Source organism: Protomyctophum bolini (assembly GCF_963924005.1).
Source record: "Protomyctophum bolini genome assembly, chromosome: 2".
Taxonomy (NCBI): domain Eukaryota; kingdom Metazoa; phylum Chordata; class Actinopteri; order Myctophiformes; family Myctophidae; genus Protomyctophum; species Protomyctophum bolini.
This window is the reverse complement of record NC_137863.1, coordinates 21,889,455-21,911,532: the sequence shown is the minus strand read 5'-3', so window position 1 is coordinate 21,911,532 and position 22,078 is coordinate 21,889,455. Positions and strand designations below refer to the sequence as shown.

At 42.5% G+C, this 22,078-nt stretch overlaps 2 protein-coding genes across 2 annotated transcripts; both read left to right on the top strand.

Annotated features, from left to right (window-relative positions):
* Positions 1–3,006: 3,006 nt before the first annotated feature.
* On the top strand, positions 3,007–13,806 carry parp3 (poly (ADP-ribose) polymerase family, member 3). The gene is made up of 10 exons (XM_080781759.1): positions 3,007–3,467; positions 4,684–4,809; positions 4,907–5,086; positions 6,161–6,299; positions 8,849–9,075; positions 9,182–9,340; positions 9,748–9,834; positions 9,935–10,112; positions 10,680–10,823; positions 11,486–13,806. Exons 1-10 carry the CDS (start codon positions 3,273–3,275, stop codon positions 11,653–11,655), a joined length of 1,605 nt encoding a protein of 534 aa, XP_080637885.1. The 5' UTR covers positions 3,007–3,272; the 3' UTR covers positions 11,656–13,806.
* Positions 13,807–20,162: 6,356 nt separating this feature from the next.
* On the top strand, positions 20,163–21,666 carry gpr61l (G protein-coupled receptor 61-like; the record flags this gene model as incomplete). Its single annotated transcript, XM_080789501.1, has 1 exon — positions 20,163–21,666. The coding sequence occupies one exon, from the start codon at positions 20,163–20,165 to the stop codon at positions 21,441–21,443; it is 1,281 nt and encodes a 426-aa protein (XP_080645627.1). The 3' UTR covers positions 21,444–21,666.
* Positions 21,667–22,078: the final 412 nt, after the last annotated feature.

Genomic DNA, 22,078 nt, shown 5'->3' with positions numbered 1-22,078 from the left:
CAGCCTACTTTGGAACGATGCAACTTGGGAACCTAATAATACCTGTTTTAACCATCTTTCTGTGTTGCTTTTGTGCCCATACTGTATATGGAGATCTCTGTATATGCCTGTATGCAAACTGACTGTGAAAAGTGGACTGTAAGTAATCAAATTGCAGGTGTGGGGTTGCCATGGACATATATAAAGGTTCCGCCCTCCCGTCGACACACATGACTCCGACGAACTGCAGCGGCCAATGGAGGCATCTATTTCTTATCATCATACATCATATTTCATAATGCTTTAAATAGCATGTGACGTGTCAAACTAGGGGGTTTTCACAATTCTGAATCCATTCCAAGGATTACTTTTGCACGAAAAACACTCCTTGGCCTACATTCAGCCATGGCCACTTGCCCAAATGTGCCCAAATGTGATGACCTCATCACAGAGAGTGACATGGAGGTACATGAAGATGATGGAGTCGGGCCATGAAGTTAAAAATTAGGAGAATAAGAGAGGGTATGACGACAAAAGAAAAGGGAAAAATGGTATGTCTATAGCCCAGAATGTGAATACAGAAGAAAGATACATGTTTGGAATGAGAGCAGTGACCCAAAAGTGATCCACATGCGGTATAGGAACTATTAGGTTCATAACCTGGACAAGTGGGGTAATCAGATCAATGAGACTTAAGAGAAAGTAACAAGGAGTGGACAGTAATCATAGAATGTAGGTCAAAGCAGCAGAGGGATGATGTGAGGACTTGAGTGAGATACTTTGCTTCCAACCTAAATTAATGTGTAGTAAAATATATACAGGCTACACGAGGCCAGACAAATGACACGACTCAGAGAAGGGAAGAAGGAGCTTAGGAAATCAGTACTGTATGTACAACATTTGACGAGTTTTAGTTTTAGATTGGATTAGATGTCTTTATTATCCACAAGGGAAATTTGTTTTGCTCAGGTCAATGCATACATACAGGACAATACATAACTACCAGTATACAAATACAATAAAATACCCAGCAAAGCACCAGTAAAACAATTCTAAAATGTAAAAGCTATTTAAAAGAAAGCAAAGTCTTTGAAATGAAACACTCATAATGTGTTTGTGTGTGTGTGTGTGTGTGTGTGTGTGTGTGTGCGCGCGCACGCGTGTGCATGCGTGCATGTCCATTATCAGTGCTCAGTCCAGTTCATCTGCCTTTGTGTGTGTGTGTGTGTGTGTGTGTGTGTGTGTGTGTGTGTGTGTGTGTGTGTGTGTGCGCGTGCGTGTGCGTGCATGCGCCGGGGGCACTGGCAAGCAAGTGTTGTATATTAAAATACCATACAGGAGAGTAAATGTGCACGGCAGACAGACAACGAGATGATGTTCCTTGGTGTTTATTTCAGAGTACACAGCACAGCAGCAAACAGCATAGTTCCGACGGCCTCATGCCGTCGGGGAGCATGTCCAGTTACATGGTAGAGAGTGGAGGAAAGACCGGCCCAGATATTTCTTTGTCTGGCATTATATCTATCATGCGTTCATGTGTTCATATGGCTCTCGGCCTATCAGGATCGTCCACGGTCTGACCACTGCCTTGGGTCTCAACCCCTAACAATGACCCCAGTTATTTATTACCCATGGGCCTTTGTCTTGGCTTGCCTTTCTGTTCTGTGCCCAACCCTGATCATGTTTCACTATTACCAGGACTTATGTATCCATGTGCAAGCAGTGGTTCCAGGCATCATTAGCTGGTCTGTGTCTTACAAATTTCACCACACAAGTCCAGGTGAGGTGAATCAGGTATTGGGGGTTTGTGTTAAGGAGCCTAATGGCAGAGGGGATGAAACTGGCACTGCCCTTTGCCATCTTGAATTTAGAGGCGCCATCTCCTACTCGAGGGCAGGTCCTTGAAGCAGGTGCTGAGGTTATGAGTTGGGTCTCTCGCGATCTTTCTTCACTTCCTGCTTTCTTTGTATCAGCTGGGTTTTGTATCAGTTATTCAGTTGCAGTCTTTGGTATTTCGACTGATATCCGAATAAAGTGCATTGCAGTAGTCAAGTCTCTGTCTGAGAAGATGAGAGAATGGATGACCTTTTTCTAGGTCTGCAGCAGGAAGGGCCTGACCTTTTCTGGTTGTCTCAGCTGGAAAAGGACTCAACCATGACACAGTGTGGCTTCCCCCCAGTAGCAATTATACCTTCACATTCACTAGATCCTGTGATCTTCTGTGGCCATATTTCCTGGGGTATATTAGGACTATAGTAAATAATAAAAAAAAAATCGCCATAATATTTTGTAAAATAATACGTATTTAGCCCCATGTTCGAATGCCCTGCCCCTCCCCCCCCCTGTCAAAAACCGCTAAAATCCCTAAAACGAAAGAAAGCAGCAAATGATGAAAAAATAACACTCATCTTTTACTTTCTCTAATAACAACCTAAAACATGAACCTTGGTTGAAAAAAAAACTAAAGTTCATGATTATTATTTATAATACTAGACAATCTGACAATCTCCATCTTCCCTTCAGCCGGTACCACTCTTAGCCATTAAAGTCAGAGGTTCTTTACTTATTGCCAACTCCTCATCTTCATTCTGTAACTAATAGAGAAGTTATAGTTTGCACACAGACACTGATAATAATGGTAGAAACAATTGTATACAGACAGTAGGTGGCGGTAACGCACAATATGTTTGCCAAACGCCAATGTTGAACTATATTTTGGTGCTGAGTTTTAACGATTACAGGTGGGCGCGACACCGTCAGAAGGCTCCACCTCTGCTAGGGTAGAGTGCGTGCACTGCACTCACAGCCTCAGTGAGTGAACTGTGTCACCATAATAGTGTGTGTATTCTCTCAGGCCGCAGGCGGAGTGAATTAAGCTTTGAATCACTCACAAAACGACAACAAACTAACTCACTTCTCGGTCTGCCTGGACTCCCTGGAGATATCCAGTTATAAAAGGTGAGTCAGTGAGTGTCCTAAGCTAATTACTAAGGAAGAGGGTTTCGTTTGTTTTGGTCACACTGTGTCTTTAAAGTTGTACGGGCTTTGCTCTTCCTGGTCTGGGCATGCCCCGTAACGTGCCTGGCCAGCTGACTGTCAGCACTAGTACTAGTCTAGCACTGCAGCGCTAGCATGCATGATATGATAGTCTTTCTTGGCTAAACGTGGTAATTATGTAGGCTTTGAAATGTTGCTCAGTTTCTGTTAACTTATAGCCAGCATGATGTGCTAAACTAAAGAAGCAACTGTGTTTTGGAGGTGTTGAATCTGAGAGGAGTACTATACCAACCATCATGGCACCAAAGAGAAGGGCTGCCTCCTCGGCTAAAGCAGGGGGGAAGAAAGTCAAAGTCAAGGTGGAGGAGCCAGCTGAGACGGCAAAGGATACCTTCACCTCGGCCAAAGAGGCCCTCCTGGCTGCAGGGCCACAGCAGGGCAAAGGCAAGAGGAAGGTCGATGAGCATTGTGGCATCTCAGCATATGCAGAGGTACAGTAATAATAATAATAATAATACAACTTTATTTGTATAGCACCTTTCATGACATGAAATGCAGCTCAAAGTGCTTTACAGAGCAATTGAAGCTAAAACTGGAGTAATATGTTCCCCCATATTAGTTTTAGTTAAAACTCTGGCTGCCGCAGACTAGAGATGCCATCCATGATTGTCAGAGTACTTAAGTGATTTCTTTTGGTTAAAATAAGTGTTAAATTAGCTCTATAGTGTGATATTAATACTCATTGCTATAGAGTGTTTGTTCAGTCACAGGAGTCTACATTTCTCCCCAGCTTTTTAGGCGGTCAGCAATGCATACACTAAACAAGTGGAATTGTAAGTGATGACACAAAGAAATGAGCAGACAAAATTGGAACTGGAACACATAATAAAAAATTAAGCTCATAAATGACTACTCTCTCCTGATTGGCTGAAATGTTGTCACCTACCTGAAAAATATATTTTTTATTAAAGAGCTGGCCCCGCGTCCGAAATGGTTGATAATGACAGAGTTACCGTGTGGGGGTCCCTCTACTGTACCCTAGTCTACTGTACTGTACTGGCACACCCTAAATCACCATACAATTAATATGTGCGTGTGTGTTTATGTACGTGTTAGGTTGCGCACAGGTGGTGAAAAACAACCATGCTGTTTTTGTGCTCAGACGCACCCAGCCACACACACACACACACACACACACACACACACACACACACACACACACAGCTCCGTAAGGGAGTGGTTGCACCACTAAAAATACTTACTCTACCTTTAATGCAGTAGTAGGCCTACTCATAGTCCTAGCAATGCAATTGGTCATCTCCATACATGGACATGGACATAGACAGACAGACAGACACAGAGATATTTTGGATATTCAATTCTGGAGAATCTGGACATCCGTGGCTGTACTGACTGAATTCCCACTCGGCACAAGTTGCACAACAGAACACGACAAGTTTGAAGTCAGTCACTCAGTTGGTGCTCCAGTTATGTCACACACACACACACACAGCACACACACACACACACACACACACACACACACACACACCTTGACTCTTACATGATGCACCTCACGTGTTCCATTCTTACTGATGCTGTTGCTATGACAACAGCTAGATTTCCCTACAGGGATCAGTAAAGTTTGATCTTATCTTATTAGTGGAACCATCTCCTGCTCACACTATGTCTCCTTCTGTCCCGCAGGTGTATGAAGACTATGATTGCATGCTGAATCAAACAAACGTCGGATTTAACAACAACAAATTTTATGTTGTTCAAGTTCTCCATGAAAACGGAAAGTATTATTGTTGGACCAGATGGGGTAGAGTGGTAAGTTTCCAGTTCAAGATACTAAACATTGAACCAATGACAACAAAAATTTCCCTCTGACCTTTCATGTCCAATTTGTTTAAAAATCTAATTTCAGGGGGAAGGGGGACAATCCAAGTTGTCGAGTAGTGGAGATGCTGAAAAGGCAATAAAGGACTTTGAGAAAAAGTTCAAAGAGAAGTCGAAGAACAACTGGGCGGATCGTCTTAATTTCGTGTCTCACGCTGGGAAGTACACTTTGATAGAGGTGGACGGAGAACAAGATGCCGAGGTTAAGGTAATATTTGAGCGAGGTTATGGCACGGTAGAACAAGAGGGGGGTTGCTGAACGGAGGGCATAAGGCCTTTTCGGTGGTGAGGTGACCACTGCTCCGGTGGTGAGGTGACCACTGCTCCGGTGGTGAGGTGACCACCGCTCTGGTGGCGAGGTGACCACCGCTCTGGTGGTGAGGTGACCACAGGTGAGTAAAAACAGAGAAGGGCCCAGGCGGTGGCGTAACCGTCTGGGCACCCGACTGGTAATCCAGTCGCAGTGTGCAGAGCCCGACACGGCCTTTACTGCATGTCTTCCCCCATCTCTCTCCCGTTTCCTGTCAGCCTACTGTCTGTCCCTTCAAAAAACCAATAAAAGGCGTAAGCCGCAAAAATATATAATAAATAATAATAAATAAATAAAAACAGAGAAGGCCTGGGGAGAGCGGTGGTTTGCTCTTCACCACGGCTCCGTGCGTCATGTTGTAGTTGCGGTGGTCACCTCACCACCGATAAATCAGACTATGAATAACGCTTTAAACAGCATCACCTACAAATGATCTATCCATGACAGACTTGACATTATAGATGTAATATCCAGATAATATGCAATTGGAACAATGTATGATTCAATGTTTCACAGCATGGTGTCCAGACTACCCTTTTGCCTCAAAGCGCCCTTTGCCACCCAAAATAGAAAAAATATGGCCTGCCCAACATCTTTGGCCCATATCAATATTATATATTTTTATGTTTACATGCTAATGAAAATGTATTGCTTATTTTTCTGTCCAATGACATGGGCCATGTTATTGTGGCACATCTTGCTCCATTAGCAGAAGACACTTCTGCTGTGAAATGGCATGAAGGGACTCCCACAAAAAGGCCAGCTCAAAAATGGCGCGCTGCCTGCATGCACATGTGCCGTTTTCTGGGTGTTTGGTCACCTGCCCCCTCAGTGCTCTCTGCACGACCCTGGTGAAATGTCCCATTGTTACACTGCATTGTTGCGTAAATCAACCATAGGCTGCCCCCAGCTTTGGTGGGGCTCACGATTTCCGTAACTGACTGTTCCCTGATGATATAATATATACTGCAGGTGGATGCTGTTGACGGGAAGACTTCCAACTTCACCAAAGTCCACCAGCCGTCCACCCTGGACGATCCTACACAGAAGCTCATCAAGCTCATCTTCAGCAATGACATGTTTAAAGAAGCAATGGAGTGTATGAACTTAGGTGGGTGTGTCTCTTAATCCATTTAGACCTGGGAACGATTCTACAAATGTCTTCTAAATGCCGACAGTTATCTGGAAAAACCTCATGTTTCTATGTCAGTGGTTCTCAAACAGTTTCAGGTCAAGGACCCCCAAAAATATATGTATTTGGCCGCCGACCCCCATCGGAAAATATTTTGTTCCAGGGACCCAGCGACGGCTCCAGACATTTGTGCATGGGGGAGCTATGGGGGGGCTGGTTTTTTTTTAGCAGGGGCTACTGGATTTTGGCAAAAAATATGAATATATATATAGATATTTCAATACCATTTTCGATACCACGCAACCACGGCGATTTCCTAGGGTTTAACAACACAAGTACAAATAAAAGCTGTGCAGTATTGTGCACTTTCATTGTTTTTAAAATGTTTATTATTTTTATTATTATTATGCCTATAATTATAATTATAATTATTATTTTAGGTTTATAATCCATAGTTACTATGTATAATAATATTATTATGCCTATAATTATTTTAATTATTATTATTATATGTTTATAATCCATAGTATATCCATGTATAATATTATTATTATTATACATAGTAACTATGGATGATGTCAACCACATCATCTTGGTTTCTATTCCTCATTTATAACTCTAGTTAATGTTCTATTCAGATATTATTCAATGCATCATGGCCAGCATACTCAAACTACTATTATTATTTTAATATCCGGAATCCCCCCGCACGCACGCACACACACACACACACACACACACACACACACCGCAACGATCCTGTTGCAACGTTAGCTTGCTAGCCTAGCAAGGTTGTGTTTACTGTTGATAGCTTTAGCAGCTATCGCTAACATGAGGAACAGCAACAACAAGTCCTCTTTGGCTCTCCGTGTTCATCGGATTCTTTATCTTACATAAAGAAATACGAGCGACCTGTTAAAGAAGTTAAGAACACAGCATGGGGACAGAAGTCACAGTGACAGAACGAGACAGACTTGTACTGAGCGTGCCGTGAGCACTGCGGGCTGAGAGTACTCCCCCCTCCGCTTCCAAGGCTCAGGAGGGAGGGGGCTGTTTGACTGTACTGTGCGCTGGGCAGGAGCATGTCTTAATGGTAGAACGGAGCGGCACTAAAAGTCAGGATATGGATTATTTCAGCATTCCAAAATAAAAAGTATGATTTTATAGTAATGATTTATATAAAAGTAAGTCAATTCTGTCTTTCATATATTTTATTTATTCCATGAATATTTTTCATCACAGTTAGGTTTGTGGGCAGGGGGGGCTTAGGGGGGGCTGAGCCTCCAGCAGGGGGGGCTAAAGCCCCCCCCAGCCCCCCCCTGGCGCCGTCACTGCAGGGACCCCCCAGAAGCAAAGATTTGAGTTAAAAACGTTCGCTCTGAAAGATATATTCAAAGATTTGTGCCACATTTTCACGATTTTTCAAAAATAGCAGACCTACGAGCTTGTAGATCTGCTATTTTTAAATAGCTAAAGCATAACATAATGCTAACACCAAAAGGGGTTCCCGCCCAAAATGGGTTAATCCACCTGCTAACCACCATTGTCCCGTGGCTAGCCCCACCCCTTCAGGGTCATTCATGGATCCATGCCATGTTCATATACTCCCTGTTATGCAAGTCCAATATTAGTACCTGTTGGACTGGTAATGCCTATTTGCATTTAAAAGGGTCATATGTAGAAGCAAGCTACTATAATAGTCACTTACCCTACCCTTGTTGACTTTGAGGCTCAACCAGTGTAGATTCCAGGCTGTCAATTATCAACCCACGGCGAGGGTAAAGTTTACTCATACACAGGCCATCGTATTGTAAAATGTTTTAACCTTTTGGCTTGTTGATATATATATTTTTTCTTAAAAATCAAAATACTACTGGTAGTTTGTTTTTTCGATTTTCATTAATGGAGGCAAAAATGTAACTAATCCTAACCTTCCTATTTTCCTTCTACAATAGAAGATAGCCGGTCTCTAACCCTAACCCTGCTTATTGAGTGGTGCAACCACTCCAAGGAACAGCAATGTCCGTGTTGTTCACCTATGTATGTGACGTCAATGAGCACGAGTATGACTATTAGTACCAGTAGGAGCGCTGTTGTGCCAGAAACAGAGAGAGATAGTGCTGTACTGTTGCCTGCTAATGAGAGAGAGAGAGGGGGGAGAGGGGAGTTTCACCACTTAGTTCACACGGGTGTGATTTTTCCTTCGACACCCAATAGAGCGTCGCAGTTCCTCCCCCTTTCAGAACAATGAGTGGCCCAGGAAATGAAACCCAATGCATTTTTCCCATAGGCATTTCTTAAAGTATTTATTTAAAGACGGTTACGCCGCGGACAAAGCCAACTCGGATCGTGACAAATCATGACAATGAACACAATGTTTTGAGCCGATCAAATAATTTATAAGAAGAAAAACAAAACAAATAGTGTTGTCTCCTGCCTTTATTTTCTTCTTTCTAATGATTTTCACAAAGAAATGGGTTAAAAGAAGTTGGTTTTAATATCGGGATGTCTTTATGTGTGTGTGTCAGACATAAAGAAGATGCCATTGGGTAAGCTGAGTAAGACACAGATTGCAAAAGGCTTTGAGGTCCTGGAGGAGATTGAGGCGGCCCTGAACAAAAAGAAACGTGGAGTCAATCTACTGCAAGAACTTTCATCCAAGTTCTTTACCACTGTCCCACACAACTTTGGGCGGAGCAGACCACCAACCATCGACACAAAAGAGATTGTGGAGAGCAAGAAAGAGATGCTCATGGTAATGTTTTGTGCACACACTTTGTCTTCAATGGTAGCATGCCATGTACCCTTAGCTGATAAATTCAGCACTGAAGTTAATTTCTCAATCCGCATGCCTCCTGCAGGTGTTGGCTGACATTGAGCTCGCCCAGACACTGAAGTCTGAGACGGAATTAAAGGCTGAGGAGGAGATGGTGGAGACCGTGCCTCACCCTCTGGACCAAGACTACAACTCGTTGAAATGCAGGCTTACTGTACTGGGCAAGGATACAAAGGAGTTCCAGGTACTGTTGTCAAGTGATATGGCACTGTAGAATAATTTGTGAGACATGCACACGCACACACACACACACACACACACACGCACACACACGCACACACACACGCACGCCAACGACTCCATCCATCTATCCACACCCGCCCATAATCCGTCAAATCACAGTAAAGCATATGGGTGAGATATTTTAAACAAGGCTTCAACTCCATGTTAAACTTTTAAGGCCTGTCCGGATGCTTCATTTACCGACGACCATGTTCTGACCAGATCCAGAGAGATACTTCAGCACTATGAAGTACCATGAAGCAATGTATGCATCGTGAAAGATGTTGTCTATTGACAGTATTTTGAATTAACGCCCATTATTTTTCCTCGTGTTCTTCTCGCCTTTCTTTTTGTGTTTTTTGTTTAAAGATCATCAACAAGTACTTGAAGGCAACTGCATGTGAACACCAGGCTCCAAAAATCGTCAACGTCTGGGAAATGGATAGAGCTAGTGAGGTAGAAACCATTATGTAGTGAGAATCCTGTGTTAAATATCAATGCAAATGACTTTGTTGTGTTCTCTGACTTTGCACATCCTTTTCCTGTGTATTTCCAGGCAGAGCGGTTCAGAGAGAACGACGGCCTGGAGAACCGCCGCCTGCTGTGGCACGGCACCAACATAGCGGTGGTGGCAGCCATTCTGAAGAGCGGCCTGCGGATCATGCCACACTCCGGTGGGCGCGTGGGCTCCGGAATCTACTTTGCTTCTGAAAACGCCAAGTCAGCCGCTTATGGTGAGTATTATTGAATGGTTGGTGATGGATGGTGGTGGTAATTGGAAAACCGAGGCTGGTTCGTACAATTTTACAATTTACATTTACATTTGGCAGACGCTTAAACTTAATCCAGAGCGATTTACATTAAGCAAGAACAAAAAAGCATGGGAATACATCGCATAAAAAGCATTTATCATGAAAGCTAAGAACGTAACAGTGGAATATCTATATAATGTAACTATACATACTGTATAAACTATACATATATACTATACTATGCTATTCTATGACATGCTATGACTACATACAATGCAATTATAGTGCCGTCTACAGAAATGCTATCTAAGGGGGTGGGGTAAGGGCTATGGGCCATGATAGAGTCTGAAAAGGTGGGTTTTCAGACTACGGCGGAAGATTGGGAGTGATGCTGCAGTTCTGACTGCAATGGGAAGTGCATTCCACAGTTTTGGAGCCAGAAGGGAGAAGAGTTTGGCACGTGTGGAGTGTTGTCCCGGCGTTTTTAGTGAGGGTACTTCCAGCTTCCCTGCGTTGGCTGGTTCGTAAAAAATGAATCTATTTTTGCAGTGCGTACCTCTCAGAACATTGGAGTGATGTTTCTGAATGAGGTGGCGCTTGGTAAAGAATACAGCATCACCCGAGATGATCACAGCCTAAAGAAAGCACCCGACGGCTACGACAGTGTGGTGGCGAGAGGAAGAGTGGAACCAGGTACAGCGTTCTTCACACAAACCTTTGTCCACATTTTGTCCATTTAATTAATTAACAATGTAGTCAACAGTTAAATTTTTGCTTAACCCATTTACACCTGAGGACGATTCTACAAATGCCTTTTAAATCCTGACAGTTTTCAGAAAAACGCATGTTTCTATGACAGTCGTTCTCAAAACATTTTCATGTCAAGGAGTCCCAAAAATATATGTGATTGGCCGTCGACCCCCATCTAAAAAATATGTTGTTGTAGGGACCCCCACCCCCCAGAAGCAAAGATTTGATTTAAAAACGTTCGCTGTGAAAGAATATATATTCAAAGAATTGCACACATTTTCACGATTTTCAAAAATAGCAGATCTACATGCTCGTAGCGCGGCACTATGAGCTTGTAGATCTGCTATTTTTCAATAGCCAAAGGGGTTCCTGCCCAGAATGGGTTAATAAATGCTCACAATGTATTAAACTGCAAGTAATGATAACACCAGTAGCAGTTGTTTTCTTGGTTAACAAGTTTTATTAGCTGTCGTTTTAGTTCTTAAAACTTCTTATTGTAGCCATGCTCTTAAGTGAGCTTGAGATGTCCTAATGTAGGGAAAATAACAGACATTGCAGAGGGAAATAAAACATTTACGTTATGTGTGGAAACGTGTATTTTTCAGCCCCCTCCGAGGACACCTTCCTCACTCTGGACGGCAAGAAGGTGGCCGTGCCTCAGGGCAAGCCGGTGGACGAGCCCCAGTACTCCGGAAGCTCCTTCAGCAACAGCGAGTACCTCGTTTACAGAGAGAGCCAGTGCCGTATGCGCTACCTACTCCAGCTGAAGATGTAGTAGTTAGTTCTTAGGAATATGAGGCACGTCCTTGACAAAATGAGCAGTTCCTCCTTTGCCATACATTAGGCCAGTGGTTCCCAAAGTGGGGTCCGGGGACCCCCAGGGGTACCTGAGGGAGTTCCAGGGGGGACCCATCTATTTTGTTCATGTTCATAAAGTGCTAAAGTGTTTAAAGCAGTGGTTCCCAAACTTTTTCATGTCAAGGACCCCCAAATTGACACTACTTAGCCCGTGGACCCCCATTTGAAAAGATATGCCAGGGACCCCCATAAGAGAAGACGTACACATTTAGACGTCTACATTGACGTCTACATTTAGACGTCTACATTTAGACGTCTGTATACATTTAGACGTCTACATTTAGACGTCTACATTTAAACGTCTACATTTATTTGTTATCCGTGTTGCGAGGATGAGGGGGTACCTGGAAAAATATCTACCCCAAAAGGGGTACCTGGTACACATTTAGACGTCTACATTTAGACGTCTGTATACAGACGTCTACATTTAGACGTCTACATTTAAACGTCTACATTTAGACGTATACATTTATTTGTTATCCGTTTTGCGAGGATGAGGGGGTACCTGGAAAAATATCTACCCCAAAAGGGGTACCTGGTACACATTTAGACGTCTACATTTAGACGTCTGTATACAGACGTCTACATTTAGACGTCTACATTTAAACGTCTACATTTAGACGTATACATTTATTTGTTATCCGTGTTGCGAGGATGAGGGGGTACCTGGAAAAATATCTACCCCAAAAGGGGTACCTGGTCCAAAAAAGTGTGGGAACCCCTGCATTAGGCTCTGTGCATAACTGTAGTTACATTTTCCAGACGCGAGCGACACCGCTATCTGCACCACGAAGAGAAGGGACTGCGCCACGAAAAAGAGGGGCTGGAAGGAGCGCCGCAGGCTTGTGATTGGGTGATGACTGCCTGACGGGCCGTCAGTGGGGTAGGGAGCGCTACGCTGTGTTCATTGTAGTGGGGGGGACGAGGTTTTACTGTTCTCTACCTATCGGGTCGTAACTCAGACCAGGGCGCAGTTGGCTCAAGCGAACTTCGCAACGTTACTTTCGACCCAGCAACTTGCTCGAATTGGTGTTTCTCGTGGCTCAAGTTATAGCTTAAGATGCAGCCCCTCCGTTGCGGTTCCTTAACTACTGCAGATTAGTAAAACCGTAACTGACAGATTTTAACTGCAGATTAGTAAAACCGTAACTGACCCAGATCTGGAAAAAAGAGAACTACAGTTATGCAGAGGGTCCATTCATGGTTGTTTTTATACTCTTACAGTTATGGCTGGGCTTATTATGCCTCTACTGTGTCACTGTTTCCAAAGTTTATCATTGTTTCTCTGGTGCCTTTAGCTTTTGCACTGTTTAAATACTGTTCTGTGTGTGGGTACATATACTGAGCTGTATGTACGTGTATGGGTTTTTTTTTCTTTACCCTTCGAATGAAAATGGACAATGTAGCCAACAGTTAACGGCATTACCTTTTATACTTTAACTTTATGCAACTACATACCTGTTGTTTGTTTGTATGCATGGTTGCTTGCCAGTGAGATGGTTTCCCCACAGTTTAAATATTTCATGCATCACCTTTTGCACTATTAGCATCTTCAGAATGCTTCTCCCCCCAAAGCCTTTTACATATCGACTAGGGCGGTAGTACCGATGCAAATTCTGCCAGGCAGGGTTTACATTTGCATATTTGCAAATGCGCTTCGAATTGATTTGCTCTAATGTTAGTTAGTTAGTTAGTTTCATTTATTGTCCACGTGTGGAAATGCTGATTTTCCAGGTGTGTGTATATGTAGGCTATGGCATAAAGATGTATCGTCGTTGAAGTAATGAAGCTTACACAACAAAGTGTACATTTGTGTTTTAAGAGGAAGTAGGAAGAGCACTATTTGTTATAATTGCAAAAAAAAGCACTGATGTAGAGAAGTAGTGAATACCCTGGCAGCACTGTGTGGTCCAGTACCTTCCGGATAAATTCCACAATTGAACACGGGGTGGCACTAATGAGTAACAATCCTTTTGAATGTACTGTAAATGTATCTGCCTTTTGCGCAGTACTTGAACCCATTATAATCTATTATGGTATCAATACATAAAGTTGTTCTCTATCTTAATGGAACTGTGTTTATTCTTCTAGAGTGGACTTGTTTGAAGATTTGGCTATAATGCTATATTATTGAAATGTTAAGTTATTCCATAATAATGTGTTATATGGTGGCACTAATATCAAAACTAGATTTGGTACATTTCCTGAGTCCACAAAAATAACAGGTGCACTCTAAAGTGGTATACAGTATCTTATATATGACTTTTGGTAACACTATTAACACTATCCCATGTTTATAATGTCTTTTTTTGGTATTGCACTATAAAATACCATTTATAGTGTCTTAAGCAGATACAGTAATAGTGCATTTTAATAAGTATGTTTCAAATGCATAGACATGGGATGCATAGCAGGTGTACCAGATTGCTTTAACGTACTCAAACTGAACAATGTCTGTTCATAACCTGAGTTAATCAAGCCTCTGTTTTTTCAAATGTTTTGATCCAATTTCACTCATGTACTTGAAACCGTAAATTAGGTTTAGTATATTGGGCTATTATATATCTTGCGCCACCCCTTAGCCCTTACCCCTAAACTTATTTGCCATTTTTTACTATAAAAAAATATAGTTCAAATTGCGGATCTACAAGACGTGTAGATGTAGATCGGCTAGTTGAACTATTTTAAATTTATTTTCAAAATAGTAAGAAAATGGCAAATAAGTTTAGGGATGAGTAGTAGTATTGATTGATTGAATATATTATTACGCAGAAAGTATTTAACCCATTTTGACCTGAGATCAGATTCTAAAAATGTCTTCTACATCCTGACAGTTTTCTGAAAAAGCTATGTTTCAGTCGTTCTTCGATTTTTCAAAAATAGCAGACCTACGAGCTTGTAGATCTGCTATTTTTCAATAGCTAAAGCATGACATAATGGTAACACCAAAATGGGTTCCCGCCCCAAAATGGGTTAATCAATCAATCAATCAATCAATACTATCTATCTCTCTACTACCTAACCTACTACATACTGTACTATACACATACACTTAATTCTCTCAAGTATATGACAATTACTAGTAATACACATTGGAACCCCTTGAGCGTGTTGGAGTAAGAGTACATTACCTTAGTAACCACTGTGTGACCTCTGCTAATTTGAAAGTCAAACCTATCCTATTTCTATATATTGGCTCACTGGTGGTGGTGGTGATGATGAGTTATTCACCGACAGTGAATCATTAACAGATTATTATCCTTTAATACATTCTGGGCGGGAACTCCTGTTGGTGTTTCAAGCATTATGTTATACTTTAGCTATTGAAAAATAGCAGATCTACAAGCTCTTAGGTCTGCTATTTTAGAAAAATCGTGAAAATGTGGCGCAAATGTTTGAATCTATATTATTTCAGAGCAAACAGTTTTTAACTCAAATCTTTGCTTCTGGGGAGGTCCCTGGAACAACATATTTTCAGATGGGGGGTCAGAGGCCAATTACATATCATTTTTGGGGTCCTTGACATGAAATATTGAGAACCACTGATACAGAAACATGAGGTATTTCAGAATTTATAAGACATTTGTTTAACTTTCGACGTCTGGTCTAAATGGGTTAATACATTGTCGGACATACAGTTCTCTCCAGTGAACACACATAATATTCAAAATGACAGTTTACATTTACTGTTGGCGTAAACTAGTACAACTGTGTATCGTAAAACTGTCCCTTTGCACACCTATACAGCTGTGTAGGAGAAAGCAACCAACATAGAGTATAGTAAGAGACCAGGAGGTAAAAACATGTTTTCAACTAGCCTAAACCATTTTACTGAGTGTCCCTAATCTAGTTTTGTTTTGATTAGGGTTTACTGCCATTTAAACAGGTTGAAAACGTGCCCCTTTTCTTTGCATTTCAGTGCAGGAGTCAGCCAGTGACGTCTTTCAATTGTGATGGCACACAGATTGAGAATGTTAATTGGGGGGGGGGGGGGGGGGGGAGTGACATATCCATTGTGATTACACAGGATTATCTTGACATTTTACGATTCACGTCTGACAGCACTGTGGTGTAACCTTCCCAGAAAAAACATACAGTACATAATTAATCCACCATTGGTATTATTTTTACTACACTATAAATTAACACAGACTCCTTTTCCAGTTCTTTTTGGTTCTTAGTCCATGAGCCAGAGCTTCAAAATTGGAACGTTAATTATGAATTGGCTGTGCAAAATCATCCCCAGTTGATTACTTACACAAAGACAATGATTTATTGTATTACCATTTTTAAATTTAATTAGGAATTATATAGGAAAATATGCAAAAAAAATAAAATATGAAAAAAGCTGCTACTGTGGAATTGTTAGGCCTATCATATATTAATTTACTTATATTGATCCTATAAACAATTTAATATGCGGTAGGTATCGTTTTGCCCACTCAATTCATAATTAACGTTCCGATTTTGGAGCTCTGGCTCATGGACTAAGAACCAAAAAGAACTGAACCGGTTCCCATTGGAACCAACCGGTGGAAAAGGGGTCAGAGAATGATTTTGACCTTGTGTAGCTACATGAAATACCGGCTTCTTCTGCCTCAGTCTACCATGCACGCAGGGACCTTTGAACCGAGGGGTATTAGGACCCAGCGATGACTGACTGAGCTCTCAGAGGGGGGACAGTGGAGTGTGTGTCTATTTGAAAGAAAAGGAGAGAGAGAGAAAAAAAAAAACAACACACATCACACACCACACAATGTGTGACAGTCACTGCCATACACAGCACAGGACAGTGATGAGAGAGAGGAGAGCAGCAGACAGAAAGCATCTCAGCACTATCTCAAATTTTGATGTGAGTAAAACCCTGACCAGTCTGTCTTGACCCGACAGTGCATGCAGCCTCCAGCAGAATCTGAAGCTCAGAGAGAGGGAGCGAGAGAGGCTCTCTCTTAGACTGACCATGATGTTATTCAACCTTCTGGGCTATTAACCTGGACTCGGTGCATTAATAGACTTGCAGAACGTCTCAGTCAGGAAGAAACCTCGAGTACCACCTGGGCTTATATAGGCCTGCAAAGACTGACAGATGTGGGGATGTTTTAATATGACCTGGCCTGGGTGAACTGTGCCAGACACACTGCACACATAGGACAGGATCATGGGTATGTAATCAGTGATTATAGTCAGAGTCTGTGTCCTAGTGTCGGTCTTGAATTTGTTTTGGTGATGATGACCTATAGACCTTGATCAGGGCAAAAAACTAAAAGGTGAAGAAATTCATCATGTAAAATAAAAATGAATGAAGGAACAGTTTGAAGGATGTAACTATACAATTTAAGCCCTGCTGTGTTTAAAACAATAACAACAAACGTCTTTTAAATGGCCGTAATTTTAATATCCTGTATATCTGGCATCTGGTAATTAGACAAATGATTCAAACTTAAGTCTCCATACCTTGTACGTCAACATTATTCTGTATACTGATACTATATATACTTCCGAATGATGGAGATCAGGTGGGATGTGGAAGTGGTGTAGAAGCACTGAGAATAATGGTCAGTTTCTGTGCATTACTGTTTTAATCCATATTAGTCATGGATTTTCAGAAACAATGTATATTGGACAACCCCCACCCCCCATGCGCACACACACTCGCACACACACGCACGCACACACTCACAGACCGATGACAATTACAATAAACTACTTGTGATATCAGATAACATTCATTAGAGAAGTGACAGATTTAACCCTGTAGTAAGGCGATTGGAACCTTTTGCAGTAAATGCAATCTTTTCCAGAATTAGGAACTGTAGTGGATCTCTAGTACAACAACCATACAATTGAACTGTGTACATGAAAAAAGTGTGATAATGTCATCTGTCATTTTCCTCACACGAATAGTGTGGACGGTATTATTTGTCCGTCTGTCACGTAAACATTTGAGGTCATGTGTGCATGGAGTTAGATTTCAGAGCGGCTATAGAGTGAATTTCCACTCACGCATATTGTGTGCATTAAACTTTGTTTTTTAATGTACTTTATTCGACTGCATTTTTATTCAGATCTATAGCAGTTTAAATAACAGAAATGGTTGTCACCTAAATTAGACTTACTTGGTAGTAGTGACAAACTCAGCCCACCACCACTGATATCAGATAAGAGTGTCTTATACTCTTATCTTCAATGCACACAAACAAGAGTGGAAGGACTTCAGTTCAAAGCAACATTATCTTGCTTTCACATAAACATGCCTATTCATTAGTGTATTTTCACCATAAATGTTTATGTTTATTGAAGTATTCCCATCAGAAGCACACACGGGCGTGCCTCTAGTCTTCAGGGGTCCTGAATAATATAGAAAATGCAGACGTTCATTCAAGGAATTACGAGACACATCTCCCAGTACGAGACACATTTTAGATTAACAAATAAAATCAAGCTAAGCAGATACAAGTGAGAGACAGATATAAAATTATACTAAAGCAGGCAGACCAAACAGATCAATGAATGAGATAATTAAAGGATATAAATTAATAAAACAAACAAACAAACATGCATAGCCCTACACATAGGGTTATGTGCTTATCCTGTAAGTAATTTAGCTAGTATTAACAGTAGTATATATTATGGCATCTTAGGGCGGATAATTCCAGAGTGTTACCTGTGCTGTATATCGTCTCTGTCGGGTGGACACCTCATATGTACAAAAGTGTTATTTTTCAGGATTCAAATAAATAAAAAAATAGCTAAATTATAGCAGATCTACACGCTCAAAATGCGTTGCTTCACGGCACATTTTGAGCTTGTGGATCTGCTACTCTTGATGCTGTATGACACTGTAGTTTGTAATATGATCAAGTGCATTCATTTACAAACTAAAAAACTAAAGTTATAATGTGGAGCTAAGAGGTGGTCATGGTACTTTGTTCTTAGATCTGGGAGACAGTGTTGTGGGTCCAGAGGCTGCTCCTCAGAGGCCATATGTAAGTGGTAAACAAAGCTGAACGGGTTATCGGTGCTAATGACGTTACACACAGTATAGCAGTGGGGAAACAAAGAAATTTTCTGTTCAGACATCGACCATGCCAGGCGTTCACGCATAAAATGCCTGACAGCCAAAGGCCAGAGATTACATTTTTGCCCCTGTCCATCCGTTTGTCCGGCCGGCCGCCTGTCCGTCTGTGAGCACCTATACACCATTTGCAGACCGCGGCCATGTTTCCATCAGAGTTTGGAAGCACTCATTTTCAGTAAAGCAATGTCCTGCTGCCTCTTGCATTATGTGCTAATTCAAAACAGGTGGTACGCAGGGAAGTTGAGTGATATCTAACTGGCCTTAAGGTGGCGCTATAACAGGCGGATTTACCTGGCCTATGACTCTTGAACCATATTTGATTTGATTTATTTATCAGATCCCCATTAGCTTACTGTGAAACACAGCAGCTATTCTTCCTGGGGTCTTAAACATATCATCATTACAACATTTCTTCCATATTACATACATTTACATACAACATTCATCCAACACAACAATACAACACAAAACAACTCATGATCCGTCTACTACATTTGATAGCTAGCTCCACACTACAATTAAATCTTCAACATTGATAATAAATTAAATATACATTATAATGGGATATATTATAGCTCATATGCATCTCCTTCACATCTCTTGAGTGAACAAAAACAACTTCAGCTTCTTCTTAAAACTCATAGTTATCCTCATAAACAAAAAACATAGGTTGTACGGTTTCCTTGAATCATGACGGAACACATAGCCCATGTGTGCTAGACTACATCTTGCATTTTCTTCAAAATAGACCTTTTTGCTACTATTTAAACTCACACATCACTACTATCTCTGGAGGCAGTTTTTTCCATCCGGTTTTTCATATTCCATTTTGATTGCTATGATTGCCTTCAAAAGTGGGTGGGTCCTCACTCCTGGCTAGCCTGGCAGAGATCTGCGCTCCAAAGACCACACTTTTCTAGTTTACTCTGACTACTACTTCTCACAACTACATACTGTACTTATCAGTTATCACAGATCATTTATATGCCAGGGCAAAGCATTAGTATAGTATTATCCAACACTCCCAATGTAATTCTCTGCTTTGAGTCCCTCAGGATATGCAATACATACTGTATTGTATGTAAGAGCACTTTCATAATCAGTGCACGATGAATAGTTTTCCTTATATATCATTTTGGTGGAACAGAAGAAAACATTTATACTCACCAAGCATGCTATATGTTCACCAATATTTACCAAGTTGTTGTTTATATGTTTGTCATAACTATGTCTATTGCTTGCTCATCTGAATCACGGTATGTTTTTTCTCTCTCTCTAGGAGATCCAGATTAAGGATCCCTAAAATAGGAATGGATGAAGTCGGATTGCAGAGTTACACATGAATAATGGAGGGGAATTCTGGTCCGTTGATAGCCTCCGCGCCAAACCTCACAACAGCCCTGTGGGGTCCCCACCCCACTGTCCCCGCTGACGTGGGCGTGGTGACCAGCTCCCAGTCGCAGATCAAGGACCTCATCGGGCTCTTCTTCATGGTGACCCTCAACCTCATCGCTCTGCTGGCCAACACCGGCGTCATGGTGGCCATAGCGCGCGCGCCTCACCTGAAGCGGTTCGCCTTCGTGTGCCACCTGTGCGCCGTGGACCTGCTGTGCGCCATCCTCCTCATGCCGCTTGGCATCATCTCCAATTCGCCCTTCTTTGGCACTGTGGTGTTCACCGTGCTGGAGTGCCAGGTGTACATCTTCCTCAACGTGTTCCTCATCTGCCTCTCCATCCTCACCATCACAGCCATCAGCGTGGAGCGCTACTTCTACATCGTGCACCCCATGCGCTACGAGGTGCGGATGAGCATCAACCTGGCCATCGGCGTCATGGTGTTCATCTGGGCCAAGTCGGCGCTGCTGGCGCTGGTCACGCTCTTCGGCTGGCCGGCGTACGGCAACCACAGCTCCATCGCGGCGGCCCACTGCTCGCTCCACTGGAGCCACAGCCGCCTGCGGAGGGTGTTTGCGGTGCTCTTCAGCGTGGTGTGCTTCCTGATGCCCGCCGTGGTCATCTTCGGCGTCTACTGTGCTGTGTACAAGGTGGCGCGCTCCGCCGCCCTGCAGCAGGTGCCGCCCGCGCCGGTGTGGGCGGACGCAAACCCCGCCAAGAACCGCTCGGACTCCATCAACAGCCAGACGACCATGATTACCACCAACCGCAGTCTACCTCAGAGACTCTCCCCGGAGAGGGCCTTCAGCGGGGGCAAGGCCGCCCTCACCTTGGTGGTCATCGTGGGTCAGTTCCTGCTCTGCTGGCTGCCCTATTTCACCTTTCACATGCAAATGTCTCTGAGCTCGTCCACGCAGAGCCCCGGGGACCTGGAGGAGGCGGTCACGTGGCTGGCCTACTCCTCGTTCGCCATCAACCCCTTCTTCTATGGCCTCTTGAACAGGCAGATCCGGGAGGAGCTGGTGAAGTTCCGGCGGTGCTGCGCAACGCAGCCCGTGGACCTCGGGGCGTCCAGCCACGAGGGCTCCCTCCAGGAGAACTTCCTCCAGTTCATTCAGAGGACCAGCAGCAGCGCGGCGGAAACGCGCTCCAGCTGTGCCAACTCCAGCCCGAGAAACACTGTGGACCAAGGAGTCCGAATTCCTGGACAGATTCCTGAGGAACAGGCCTAGACACTGCTGGGCAACATAAGCTACAGTATAATAATTATCTTTATTGTCCCGAAGGATATTGGTCTTCACAGGTCTGTTCAAACACCCACAACGAAACAACACACAGTACAGAAAACATATATACATATCAAAACAATACAAAAACATGAGGTCTGTATACAGAACCATGGGAACGGGGCTTGGAGGACCAATACATGTCAGCATTCTGTCTTAAAACCATGTAACCTAAATGCCTTTTATTTCATTGCTTTCTGTTATTGTTTAATTATGTTGTACTGGTTTCTCACTCAAATGGCAGGGTAATGCCAAATACTTTCCCTATTTATATGGTCTGATTTAATTGCGATGTTGAAATGTTGTTTTTTTCCCCCCGTTTTGTGAATTTGTGCATTCTTGAATATAAACAAAAATGAAACTAAAACACTAAACACAGGCAATTACACAGATGAGTGGTTTCTTTGAGATATTCTTCACACAGACAATGTCTGCTGTTCATTCCAATGAGGACATTAAATGCTTTTGATTCTTACAGTAACACATACAGTAGAGTACACTGTTGAATATTAAAATTATGTATGGTATGCTACTCTTTAAATTACAGCAATGGTTCTCAATTTGCTCTTTAAGGGGGTTCT

Coding starts and splice junctions, on each gene's coding strand:
- parp3 (XM_080781759.1), top strand. CDS start 3,273: ATGGCACCAAAGAGAAGGGCTGCCTCCTCGGCTAAAGCAGGGGGGAAG. Junction 5,087..6,160: donor AACAAGATGCCGAGGTTAAG/GTAATATTTGAG, acceptor TATATACTGCAG/GTGGATGCTGTTGACGGGAA. Junction 9,835..9,934: donor AAATGGATAGAGCTAGTGAG/GTAGAAACCATT, acceptor GTGTATTTCCAG/GCAGAGCGGTTCAGAGAGAA.